At 35.1% G+C, this 14,304-nt stretch overlaps 1 protein-coding gene across 2 annotated transcripts in view; it reads right to left on the minus strand.

Moving 5' to 3' along the window:
- Positions 1-10,709, minus strand: part of LOC118195391 (uncharacterized) — a 29,417-nt gene extending 18,708 nt beyond the window's left edge. The window contains exons 1-2 of one of the 2 annotated variants that reach the window (XM_035366693.2): positions 9,467-10,709; positions 7,454-7,662 (exon numbers count right to left, since the gene is read on the minus strand). In XM_035366693.2, the coding sequence (XP_035222584.2) occupies positions 7,454-7,662; positions 9,467-9,750 (493 nt within the window). In that variant the 5' untranslated portion in view covers positions 9,751-10,709. The remainder of the gene's footprint in view (positions 1-7,453; positions 7,663-9,466) is intronic. The other variant, XM_035366694.2, reaches the window with a different exon arrangement.
- Positions 10,710-14,304: the final 3,595 nt, after the last annotated feature.

Raw genomic sequence — 14,304 nt, forward strand, 5'->3', positions numbered from 1 at the left:
CGTGAAACCTCATCAATCCCAAGTACTGGAAGAAACCCCAGTTGTTGTAAACAACTGCCGACTACGAGAAAATGAAGGACAGCAATTAACTACAGCCCAACGGCTTGCAACTGATGCATTGCTTAACAAATATCACACTGTCTTCAAAGTAGGGGGAGAAACCACTAATCAAAAGCCATCTGGCTTACTTCAAATTCCAGTCTATGCTCAACGTTTTGAAACCTTGTCAATTGATCTTTTCGGTCCCCTTCCCGAAACACCGTCTGGTGAAAAATGGATTTTTATTGTGCAGGACTGTGCTACGAAGTGGACAGAACTATTTGCTTTAAAGGAAGCCACGGCCAGAGAATGTGCCACTATTCTTTTGGAGGAAGTTGCCCTTCGATTTGGGTTACCCAAGAAAATAATAAGTGATAATGGTACCCAGTTTACGAGTGCTGTTATGCAACAACTATGCTATATCTTGAACATTGATCAAAGTCTTACTCCTTTCTATCATCCACAATCTAACCCAGTTGAAAGGAAGAATAGAGATCTGAAACCACGTTTAGCAATACTTGTTGGTAACGACCATCAGTCATGGAAGGATAAACTGCCAGTAATAAGGTTTGCTTTGAATACAGTCAAATGTGATTCAACTGGACATTCTGCTTCTTTTCTTCAATTTGCACGAGAGTTACGAACCTTAGATGATGTAAAGCATGATATAAAAGCCGTAATTGAAAACGATAATTTTGTTCCCGAAATTACTCCATATTTGAAACGTTTTGCAAGAAATGTACAACAGGTACGAGAAAGAGTCGAATCGCATCAAGATAAAAAGAAACGTTATGCTGACAGAAAACGAAGAGAAATACCGAAATTCGTTCCTGGAGATAAAGTTTGGGTCACCCTCCACCCAATCAGCAAAGGTCCACTGAAGAAAACTGCTAAATTCATGCCGAAGAGAGATGGTCCTTATGTGATAGTGACTACAAGATCTCCAACCACTTATGATATTGCCGATCCTCATGAACCAGACAAAATTCTCGGCAAGTGTCATGTTTCAGCCTTGAATCCATATCAAGATCGAAATAAGTTTCAAAACTCAGCTCGCGCAACTCCAGTGGTTCCCTTAAAGAAAAGAGGACGTCCGAATCGTGTAATACCACCCGAATCTGCACCTGTTGCACAAGGTGCTGGTGACGCTAAATTTCCTGCTTGTCAAACTGGAGCCCATTCATCTGATTCTCCGCCCGCTGCACAAAGTAGACAAAGGTCAGTTTCTGACTTCTTGCCAAGACGTCTACGAAGTCAGAGGGGGAGGATGTAACAGACCTATTTAAGTGTAATTGAACTATTTTATTCACGCAATGAACTCATGAACTGTAACCGAACTATTTTATTTAAACGCCATCTCGTGGCGATATGAAAAAACGTCAGTCGACCTCCAGCCGCCATGATGATAGATTACTATGTTATGTTATTCTCAATGTTTGATGTTCCATTTGGTATATGTTTCATTTTTTATGTATATTTCTTTTGTTTGTAACCGTTCCTGTGTGCTCTGTTAATAAATCCTTTTAAAGCTAGCCGGCATTAGTGTCTATTGAGGAACGGCTGCATCACAGCATTTAAATAGAAGATTGAGTTTATTTTATCATGCAATATAAATCAGTATTCAAAACAAGACATCCTACTCTCATACGAAAAGAAGAAACTAACAAAATCTGCACTAACACGAGATAATCCTCCTTCAGCGCACACGTGCACATATATCCAACTCGCTTGTTTGAATAATTGAATCTTTTGAAAATCATGGCTTTCACAGCATTTTTTTAATAACTAATTAGGAATAATTTTTTTCGGAAAGAGCACAAACATAGCCTTCAGTTCATTGCTTCTTTAAAAAAAAGCATTTTGCATGAAAACAAAATTATCAAGTAGCAGCCGATAATTTACGTTTTGGAAAATATAGATACAGTTAAATTTTTTTTTCCAAGCAGACGATTTTTTTTATGGCAAAGCAAAGTCGTCTAAAATATATCCGAACAGCCTCTGTATTTTTTTCCAAATTTCTGGACACTTTGCTGATACTGTTATTTCAGGTGTCATTCCATAATTACACGTTGACACGAACGACTGTTGAGCAAATTTGTTTGTTCTGTTTCTGTGGTTTTATTTTAGATAACTTTAAAATACTTTAAAATTAATAGAAGGATTTGAGTCCCGAAGGAATATTACTTTCGTTTTGGCATTTTGCTTCGGACTCCTTTAAATGTCAATTCACTTTTCAAACTGTTGCCACCAAATGTTAGAGTCCTGCATTATATTTGAAGAAATTAAATAATGAAAAATCTGCATAAATGTATGCATATTTCTCGCATTGTAATAGAACAACGGTATATAGAGACATCCAATTTTTGAATGACGTAATCCTACTGCAAATATGGGCATCTGAAATCCCAAATTTGAAATTTGGAATTTGTTTTATTATCGATTTCATATTTTGTAAAACTTTAACGAATTTTTGATTAACAAACTCAGGGATTTCAAAGCGAGCAATGGCAATGTTATACAGAAAAAACATTTTTATCTCCAGCGCGCGAGACTGTGTATCGGAAATTCTAAAGAAAGGCTCATTTTAAAATTATTTTACGATATTGTTATTGAACTAAATTTTATGGTTTAAGTGCAAAGAACTTGATATTTAATAAATAAAGATAACACACAAAACGTTAAAAACTGGACATAATTTAAAATCTGAAACATTTCAGTTTTTTTTTTTTTTTTTTTTTTAAGAATATTTTTTAAAATCATTTTGATTCTTTGAGAAATACAATCAGAAAAGCCTTTAATTGAGTAAAATTGCGGTCTACTCCCTGGCGAAGAGTTAAAATTTTACCTGGTCCTTCGATGTTTTGCATTAATTTTTAGCGTCCATTTTTAATGGGTAATTGCAATCTCCATTTATTTATTTATTTTTTTTACTTTGCCTTCTAGGCTTCGCGTATTTTCTGAATCGCGTATTTGCAGCAAAACACATACGACGCATATAATAGTAAAAATGAAAATAAAATTATCTATCTAATATTATTCATACCGAAACATTTAGTAGTAGGTAATAAAATACGATAATATATATTTCTATCAGGAAACAAAATAAATTCATTTTTAATTATGTTCTAATGTCTGGCTTCACATAGTGAGTATATAATCTGCCAGTTGTAAAAATTTCTGTAATTGAGGCAACGGCACGTTGCTCCACTTCAGTTGTTTATTACTTCCTTCAATTATTACTAACTTAGTACTTCCATCAATTATACTGTTTCCAATAACCTTAACTGCCCGTTATTAGAAGAAGTCTATGCTCCAGCATACTGCAAGCCAGCTATACTGCCAGCATGCTGCTCACATCGAAATTTATAAATTTATACTACATACGAGTACCTTGCAGTAGTACCTATTAGCAAATACCGTTTGTGAGATGTTTGCTGCTTATGGAATTTGCGGGATTAGTACTTCGTTCCCTCTGCACTTCAAATTCGTTCCCTCTGCACACATACACATACATATACAACAACAACAGCAATAACAACAAAAAAAGACAGTCTCTATAAATTCTCTGCCGTTCTAAATTGGGCCAATTGACGAAATTTAACTTGCGTTTTTCATTCTCGAAAGCGTGGCTTAGGATATATACCATATTTATATATTGCTCTAACACAGATATTTTGATACAAAATCGGACGTTTTTTGGAATGACATACCGAGCTTTTACCATATTTCCATTCTGCGATTCAAATTGAGCACAAATATTAAATTTTGTAAAATTTAGTTAAAAACTTTCAAACTTTCCTTAGCACTTTTTTTAGTTTTAGCATTTAAGAATTGGCTAAATTCTTAATTTCTAGTAACGTGTTTTCCTTTCCCTTTTCTCATTATGCAGAAACGAATAAAAGGCACATCCTTCAATCTTTCAAATAATTTTAAGTTCATAAAGCAAATTTGGCATTATTATCGCTTATAACAAATATGCCACATTTCAAAACTCGCCAATACATAAAATTTATACATATCTTTGAAATTTTAGATTTAAAAAAATCTGAAAGGTTTCAGATTTTAAATTACGTCCAAAAGGGCGGGTTTTTTTTTTTTTTTTTTTTTTTTTTTTTTTTTTTTTTTTTAGTCCAAAGGGATTTGAATCCCGAAGGACTATTAGTTTCGTTTTGTGGACTCATAAATGTCGGTTCACTTTTCAAACTGTTGCCACAAAATGTTAGAGTCCTGCATTATATTTGAAGAAATTAAATAATGAAAAATCTGCATAAATGTATGTATATTTCTCGTATTGTGATAAAACAACGGTACATAGAGTCATCGAATTTTGAATAACGTAATCCTCCAACGAATATGAGCATGTGGAAGACCAAATTTGAAATTTGTTTTATGATCGATTTCCTATTTTTTAAAACTTTGACGAATTTTTGATTAACAAACTCAAGGATTTCAAAGCGAGCAATGGCAACGTTGTGCAGAAAAAACATTTTTATCTCCAGCGCGTGAGTCTCTGTATCGGAAATTCTAAAGATATGCTCGTTTTAAAACTATTTTGCGATATTGCTGTTGCACTGGATCTTATGGTTTAAGTGCGAGGAACATGATATTTAATAAAGAAAGGTAACACACAAAATGTTAAAAAACGCCCCTTTGGACGTAATTTAAAATCTGAAACATTTCAGATTTTTTTTTTTTTTAAACGTTTCGTGTGTTACCTTTATTTATTAAATATCACGTTCTTTTCACTTGACCATAAATTTCAGTTCAATAGCAATGTCGCAAAATAATTTTTAAATGAGCATATCTTTAAGATTTCCGATACACAGTTCCGCGCGCTGTAGATAAAAAGGTTTCTTTTTGTTTTCACGTAGAGTGTTGCCATTGCTCGCTTTTTTTAAATCGTTGAGTTTGTTACTCAAAAATTCGTTAAAAGTTTTTACAAAATGTGAAATCGATCATAAAAAAATTTTCAAATTTGATCTTCCACATGCCCATATTCGTAGGAGGATTAAGTCATTCAAAATTCGATGGCTCTATGTACCGTTGTTTTACCCCAATGCGAGAAATATGCATACATTTATGCAGATTTTTCATTATTTAATTTCTTCAAACATAATGCAGGACTCTAACTTTGGTGGCAACAGTTTGAAAAGTGAAACGGACATTTAAAGTGATTAAACGCAAAATCGCAAAACGAAAATAATAATCCATCAGGGACAAAGCCCCATTGGACTAAAAACTCTAATTTTTTGCAGACATGTCTAGAAATTCATCCAATTTCAGATGATGGTAAAATTTTATGAGTTACAATTCAAACTTTTTCCGAAAAATTTATAAAAGTTGCTAAAAAATACAAATTTAAAAAATAAATCAGAAAATATCTGTGAATTTTATTCAGATCGAACCTAAATTTCGAACTGTTAAAGAAGGAACCAAGTAAGTTTCATAAAAAAGGAGATATTAATAAATAGCCACGAAATTCAATTAACATTGAGGAGTTAAAATTTTGAGAGCTAATTCTAGAAAACACTACTCGTAGATTTTTACAAAACTTGTCTCTTTGGCATAATTTAAGTCGCAGAGTCGAAATACGGCAAAAAACGTAAAATTTTTTCGGATTTTTTCTGAAACGATTTTTGTGTAAGAATACCTATGTTAGAACAATGCTATAAATAAATCTAATACATATCCTAAGTCGCGATTTCGAGACCTGAAAAACGGAAGTTAAATTTCGTCAACTGGCTCAGCAAAACGAGAGATATAGAACTGCCCCCCTTTTTTGTGCAAGATATACAAGCAGTACATATTAATCTATATGGTACATATTACGTTAAGAAAAAAAGAAAACGAAAAAAAAAAAAAAAAAAGGATTGTTACTCTTTTGAGCGAAATGGACAATGCGATAAAAAGGCTCTATTTGCATGTACACTGACTACCAATAAGTATTTGGGCACCTATGCAAATGACGATATCTGCGGTCCTAAGGTACGTCACGCACTCCGGTATATATCGTGTAGGAAACAGCATCGGCTTTAGTCGCATGCAAGATGAAGCGCAGTTCGGAGCTCTCTGATTTTGAGAAAGGTATAATTATCGGGTATCACAAATGTGGCCTATCCTTAAGGGACAAATCTAGCGATCTGAAGTACCCAAAATCGACAGGGGCCTATGTGATTAAGCAGTGGAAGGTGAGCAGTGATTGTCGGAATGTGCTCCGACTCGGCAGACCAACGAAACTGGGAGATAGAGACCGAACAGTGCTGTCCAGAGAAATTCGGAAGAACCGCACCCAACCGATGGCCCTCATCCGCGAGGAGTTTCAACAGGCATCCGGGAGTATTGTTTCAATGAATACCATCCGTAAGGAAGCACATCTGCTTGGTTTTCATGGTCATGCTGCTGCCCATAAGCCTTTAATCACAAAGTTCAACCGCGCTGTTCGGTTAATGTGGTGCAAAGCACATCGAAATTGGACCGTAAATCAATGGAAACGGGTTCTTTGGAGTGACGAATCAAGGTTCACCCTTTACCGTTCGGATGGCAGGGTCTGGGTCTGACATCTACCTGGAGAACGTCTCCTGCCAGAATGCATTGTGCCAACAGTCAAGTTCGGCGGAGGTGGAATTATGGTCTGGGGGTGTTTCTCCTGGTATGGGCTGGGACCCTTGGTCTCCATTCATGGTAAGCTCAACTCCAATGCCTACTGCACTATTTTGGATGAGAATGTGCTTCCTACGTTGTGGCAGTTTTACGGGTTGGATCCCTGTTACTTTCAGGACGACAATGCCAGTTGTCATGTTTCGACGTTAACCAAGGCTTGGTATGGTGCCAATGGAGTTCATCGAATGGACTGGCCTGCCCAGAGTCCAGACCTGAACCCTATCGAGAACCTCTGGGACGAGTTGCATCGCCGAATTCAGTTGTGCACTACCCGTGCAAAATCGTGAAGGAACTTCTATGTCTTCTCCAAGCCGAGTGGAAGAAAATACCACTAGCTGTCATACAAAGACTTTTGGAAAGTATGTCCCGGAGGGTCCACGCTGTAATTACCTCTCGTGGAGGCTCTACCAACTATTGATTTTGAATAAAGTTAGTTTTTCTTTTCTATCACAGGTGTCCAAATACTTATTGGTAGTCAGTGTATATGCCACACTATAAATAAAGCATGCTATTACCAGTTCCCCGTTGTAAACTGTGGGCTGCTTGTGAGTTTAGGCGCTTAGTACATATTAATCTATATAGTGTACATGTAGTACATATTAGATAATATAAACATCAATTCTTATTCGTTTCATCAAAATAAGCCATAAATGAGTGAAAAAGTTCCATTTACATCTAACAAAAACTGCTATAAATTAGATTTTTTTTTTACTGCTTTGCAACTCAAAATAAAAATGATTTTCAGCAGACGTACTTTTAAACTCTTCTTTTACATCCGCTCCGGAATAGCGTGTTTTGAAGACACGAAACCAACGAATTTGATACTTCTCTGGTGATTGTGTGAGTAGTACTTGCACTCCAAAAGTGAGTGTCGTACCGATCTGTCGAATGCTAGTACACAGTCGACGATTCTCATCAAATCGATCACAGGGATAGAGAGAAGATAGTATATTGCCATTTTTTCTGCAAAAGAGATAATCACTTTCATATCAAGTCTTACTTATTGGTTTTACATAAATATCATTTAATGAAAAAAAAATCTCCTCCGATTTAAGAAAAAAAGGGATTTCATAAATATATGATCACACTGAAATATGCTCAAAAAGTGCATGCTGCATTCCGTTTATTAGTTTATTTAATTTTTGAGAATAATTTATTTATTGCAATGGTAAAAAGTACCCTGTTTATTATTATAAAACTCTTCTTCGTTAACTACAAAATTCTGTAAATATACTAGAAAGATCTTTATAATAAATACTTTATAAAGTGTTTATTATAAAGCTTTAAATATAAAATAAACTTAAAAAATTACTTTAAAATGTTTATCATCATATGTGCTAATAAATATTCCTTGAAGAGTGTATGGATCATAATCGCTACCCAAACGGAATAGTGGCTAGTGACTCTGACTGACGTTTCGAAGGGACCTGAATCGATCGGAGAAGGCAGGAAAGTTTGTAAATGTATAGTGTCTGTGGGGCACGGGGGCACTATAAATCTGAGGGGAACAGAAAGTCCTCTCGAGAGGTTGGTGTTAGAGAAAGAAAGGGTGGCAGACCCTCGGGCACTCCCCCCCCCCGGGGTGCTCTCCTTCAAAATTGGGAGCGGTACTGAGAAAATTCGTACCGTCACCTGTAGGGTACCCAATGCTGTTGCCAATGACAGGCGCAATGTTGCCTTCTTGCCACGATGAATTTCGTTCGCTTGCTCTGATATCAGACAAGCGAGATTAGTCACAACAACAACGAACAATATTACATCATAAATTTCTCTGCTTTAAAACGCTTTTTTTTTTATTTTTTTATTTACAGCTCAAAAATTTCATTTACACTCAATTTACATAATCTACAGATTTTAACTTTTGAAAAAGATTTAAAAGAACACACCGATCTATTAGTTGCTTTAAATATAGAAAGGTCTAACGCAACTCTTAACGCAATTTATCCACTGCGTTAAGAGATCAATTTACGTTGATTTGATAATTACTAGAATTAAAGGTACGGAGAACCACAATTTAGGGAAAAAAAAAAAGTATTTTTTAAAACACGCAATTAAGAGAGGGGGGAAAAGGGCTAAAACTCCCCCCTCTTCCCACAACAACGTCTTTTTTGAAAAATAAAATAGAAACTTGAAAAAAAAAAAAAAAAAATGGTGTCATGCATTAGTAAAATTCAATAGGTTTATCGATACAAAGTTCCTTCAATCAAGCATTTGCTTTCAATAAGATTTTGGTACACACTTTGCATAAACAAAGCAGAACTATCAAATTCAAGTTTGTAATACACAATCGTGTGCAGAATTAAAGAATTTGAAAATAATGTACATTTTTACAAAAAGTATTGAACCAAACGTACTAATTATGTAGTAGTTGATGAATCGTGCAAATATTCAGAGTCGAATATGTAAGAGTACAAGTGCGTATATAACATACATAATATCCCACAATCAGATAAATGATATAATAGAATATCCCCCAGTCAGGTAAATGATATAGTTTGAAAGCCAAACTGTCAAATGAGTTTTAGAAAAACATTGCATTTGAAAGAAAAGATTCATAGATTCACAAGAGTATTTCATCTGAAATTAAATCGCCTTTATAATTAATGTTTCGATGAAAGGTTCATAGTTTTTAACCCTTATAAGATAATTTTATTCATATGAATTCACAGGAATAATAAAACACGATTTTCTGAAGAAAACGTATTACGGAAAAGTTATTTCGTGATAAAAAGGCGTAAAGTTAATAAAAGAAACACAAAGATCTAACCTTTGGTGAGCCATTGCGATTTCATCATCCCTCTTCCATTTCTTATCAGAGTTCATTTCATTCATCTGATCATTCTGTTCCTCATTTAGGTCAGAAATTTCTTTTGAGGTACCCTGTGCCTCTTCTGGATTGGATTCCTCTGTATTGTCAGCGAGTACGCTATCAACAAAATTCCTTAACTTCTCAATAATGTCTGCTTCATTGTTTGAAGTCTTTTTCTGCAAGGAAGAACTTATCACGGAGGTAATCATCATGCCGACAGAAGCCGTAGTTAGTAACAACATCTAACATGGGAAAAATAATTTCTGTTAAATAATTTCATTATCACAAGAAAATCGCATGCTTCACAAAATGAATGTCTTGCATAACGAACGTCTCGCAAGTTTAAACGCATTTCATTCGACGGACCCACACCATATACTATTACTGAAAGATATGGTACGAATTTCCAACAAAAGTAATTTTCTTTCATATTGCAAAAGTCTTTGCTAGACTTTAGCATAAAGTCTTAATACATAAATCATATTTAACTTTTAGGCCTTAAAATAACTACATTTTACTTTTTTTAACAGAAGCTTTACAGTTAAGGTTAGGAATTACAGCTTTTTCAGAAGACCTTTATGGCAGAGATCTTTACTTTTTGTGTGTGTGTCCGCACATAACAGCTCGTCTTCAAGGTAAGGTACTCATCAGCCTGCGCATCGGTGGAATAAACAAACAAATTAGCATAAGTCCTCCAGGACGTTCTTTGTCCAGGATTTGACAATGCAAAGTCCGAGTTACTAAAAGAAGAACCAAATTTAAAAGGGAATGCACATTGTAGGGATACTAATTTATAATGGGATGCTGAGACCAAGTGAAAAATGCTAATGCTGGTATATTTTGAGTACAGATAAGTTGAGATTACCAGCAAATGAGCGCTGACTAATGAAGAAACCGTATTGCCCACAATGGTTTTGTGGCCGACAGATGGTGAAAAGTGAGCAGTGAGACAATTCAGAACTGTTTTTCTCACTGTTGGTTTAAGCACTTGGTTTTGGAGATGGATGTGGACATGATCATTGAAAGTGAAAATGATGATTTACATGTGGAACTTCAACAGGTACAAAATTGCAAAGGATTTTTATCCATTTATAACGAGCTTCAATGCTACGATGAAAATGATGATTATGATGCTGCAATCGTTGCTCAAATTGCAGCAAAACACACGACAGCATCGGAAGACCAAGAATGTGATGATGATGATGTTGCTAATAAATTGGTGCAAATGACAACACAGGATATGAGGAAATGCATTGAAACTCTGCATCGATATTTCATACAGGAAGGAAATGAAGGCAGTCCCATTGCTGCGTTAGATGTTTGCAGAGATTTCGTTCATGTGCAATCCGTGAAGGGAATGCGTCAGATTACATTGGATAAGTTCTTCAAATGTTGACTGGAACTTGGTAAGAAATTGTTTTTATTGTGCTTCACATGTTGAGTATCATGGAGATAGTTTCTTAGAATTTGTTTCTAAATTAATTTTCTCAATGAAAAAATGTTCGACTTTATTTCTTGTTTGTACATGTATGTTTGCCATACGTTACATATACTATCATAAAATAGAGTGATTTAACACCCATAATAGATTAAATATGACATTGCAACACATTCATAAAGTCTTCAAAAATCAAATTCATAAAGTCACCTTGGTTTTATAAAACCCCAATTAATCCTCAATGAATCCTAATGAAGAAACCGTATTGCCCACAATGGTTTCGTTTGGTATAGTATGCACTCAGTTACAATGCACAATGGTAGCGATTACGGAAATACTATATTTTCGCCCTATTTATTCAGTATATATCAGTCATCCATAAGGTTTCCAAAAACTCAGTTAGCCTTATTTGCAGATGTAAATACTGTTAAATATCCGTAGCAAAATTACCTGGTTACTCTTTTGATGACTTATTTCTTTATTAGGAAAATAGTTTTAAATACCCCAAAACCGACTGCTATATTGAACCATTAATTTATCCATTACAATGTAATAAACATTAACAGAGAATCTCTGTTGGAACAAATCAAAGCGTTACTTATGGCAGAGTGAAAGCATAATAAAAATAATTTTATAACTATACTAATTCTTTATTATTTCCCGCATATGCAATCGATTCACCAATAAAATATATGAGCAAATAGAAATATCACAGTTATAATGTTTTCAGCATATAATAAAATACCTTTTTACGAGATCTTCCATTCATAGATTTCCCGAGCTTATTTTACTAGATTTGCCTTAATTACTGATCTACAAATAGAAATTCTTTAATTTCTGCTGAATTAATACTTAGAAAGCAGTAGAAACTATAAAAAAGATAAATGTTTAAGTGAAAATGAAAAACTTTTAAAATATTGCCAGCCACGTTTTGCTAATTTTAATATATATTATTGTAAAATAAGTTTTTAGAACATGAAGATAATGCTGATTTAATATATCACATTTTAATTCAATAGGATACATTCCGATGACCTGAGAGATCACATGACGTATAATGCAAACAAATAAGGTCATTCTTCCTCTTCTGCTCTTCCGAAATGCTTCTTCTCTTGCGGTATTTACTTGGTTATGGATGTTGAATTTACTTAATTTGTATTCACCATTTCTGGAGATTGCATTACAGATAAACTGCAAAAATTCAAAAGGACTGCCCTTCTACCAGTTTCGCTTCTCAGCGCCGGACTGTGACCTTTACAGGACTCAAAGCACTTAGAGGATTTTGGTGGCCCCACATATTGCTTATGCCAGTTTTTTCTTCATTCCTTCTCTTAGATGCAACATGCCTTACGTGGTAAAGCCGGCACTGGGAGATTTTTTGGTGCCCCCTTTCCTGAAAACCTAAGGACATTTTTGTTGTGCCGCCTTTCCTTGATGACCTAAGCATGTGCTTATATTGTTTAAGGGTTAATCCAGCCCTACGCTTTCCATAGCAATAACGGAAGACAACTCTAAACTACTTCTCTCTTAAGGAGATTCTTATTAAGGTCCCGTGAGCATATTTCGGAAGTGCCCATCTGTATCGGAACCGACGGTAAGTGTCTTCTGGAATGGACCAATTGGGCTACCAGTAACATTTAAGTCATTTCACATGACCTTGGCTGCGCGTTAAGGAAGATGGTTAAAAATGTTTTGCCATGCAATTTCCTGTACAAAATAATTAAAGCATCGTAGATTTCTTGTATAAATTTTCAGTGTGAAGTTAGATCAAATATAAGCATAATTATATTATTTAAATAGTAGAAGTCTGCATTTTTATTGCACTCTATATGAAAAAGATGTTCTATGATAATAGCCAATGTAGTTTTATTCAAAGTGAATTTTCCTAAATTGCATTCCTGAACATTTAGTGCGTTAAATGTTCAGGAAAATGTATTGCCTGCACAAGGACTGTTCAGGAAAATGTATTGTACACTCTTAAATGTATTGCCTGCACAAGAAATACTCTTTAAACAAAATGCATTTATCTTATTCCTAAAGAATATATTTAATTCATTCATATATAACTTTTAATGCAAACAATAGGTATAATCAAATCATTCCCAATACACATTTTGAATCTTACACTTTCAAACGTCCTTATCAAAGGACGCAGTGATGGCCCATACAGACATGGAGAATGCTGAATTATTAGCTGACAGCCAATTCATACCACATAATGAAGGAATTTTTCCTAATACCCCAAGTTCTTTCGTTCTTTCCAACATGATGTTGAACAATTTCTCCACTCTCCATGTAGGAGAGACTTACAAATACACAACACTGAGCGAAGTTAGCAAATATACAGCTAAGCCCAAACCTAAAAAGGCGCCAGGACTGGACTCTATTTCTAATCGCATGAACATCTTCCCACCAGCTATTTATTTTTCTTAGTAATATTAATTAACAATATGTTATTGCATTGCTATTTTCCTCAAACAGTCAGTCATACCGGTATCGCGTGGAGCGCGACGTGTCCTGCTCAATGATAGAATTAGCCGTATGAGCACAACAGTAAAAACAGGACGGGCCAAGGAGGCATCGGAGGTAGGTGAGAGGAGGTGACCATGCGTCACAAGGGGAGAAGTACCAAGGAGAGGCTGGTGTCGCGCAATCTGACAAGTGTCTGTTCGTGACATATACATGTATAAAACAATACACTTTCCTCAAACCTGGAAGCATGCACTTATAGAGCCTATGCCAATCAAATCCTCAAAATTACAGACCCATCAGCCTCCTGTTTTTGTTATCTAAGATATAAGAATTTGTGATACTTTAAACGCCTGAATGATTTTCTCCAGAGCCAAGAAGTTTTTATTGAAGAACATTTTGGTTTCCGAGCAAAACACTGCACAACGCACCAGCTTCTAAGGACAGTGGTGCTCATCCAGGAAGGCTTTCATAGCAAAATGCTTACCGGCGTACTTTTTCATGACATCGCCAAAGCATTTGATAGGACTTGGCATACGGGAATCATAATCAAGATCATGTAATTTAATATTTCGGCTCAACTTATTCACATAATTAACTCGTATCTCACTAATCCCTATTTCTCAGTACGAGTTAATTCTATCATTTCGATGCTCCGCCTCATCCTAAGTGGCGTCCCACAAGGTAGTCTTTTATTGTCTTTTTTTGTTCAAAATTTTCATTAATGACATACCAAAATCATGCAGTGTCACTCTAGCACTGTATGCAGATAACACGGCTATACCCTCCAAGCGCAAACACTTCTATAAACTGGTTCACAACATTCAGAATTATCTCTCAAGACTTGAACACTGGCTCATTACTTGGAAAATCAAAATTAATGTCGCTA

Source organism: Stegodyphus dumicola, chromosome 10 (assembly GCF_044657685.1).
Source record: "Stegodyphus dumicola isolate Sdum_Otavi_A_Nest chromosome 10, ASM4465768v1".
Taxonomy (NCBI): Eukaryota; Metazoa; Arthropoda; class Arachnida; order Araneae; family Eresidae; genus Stegodyphus; species Stegodyphus dumicola.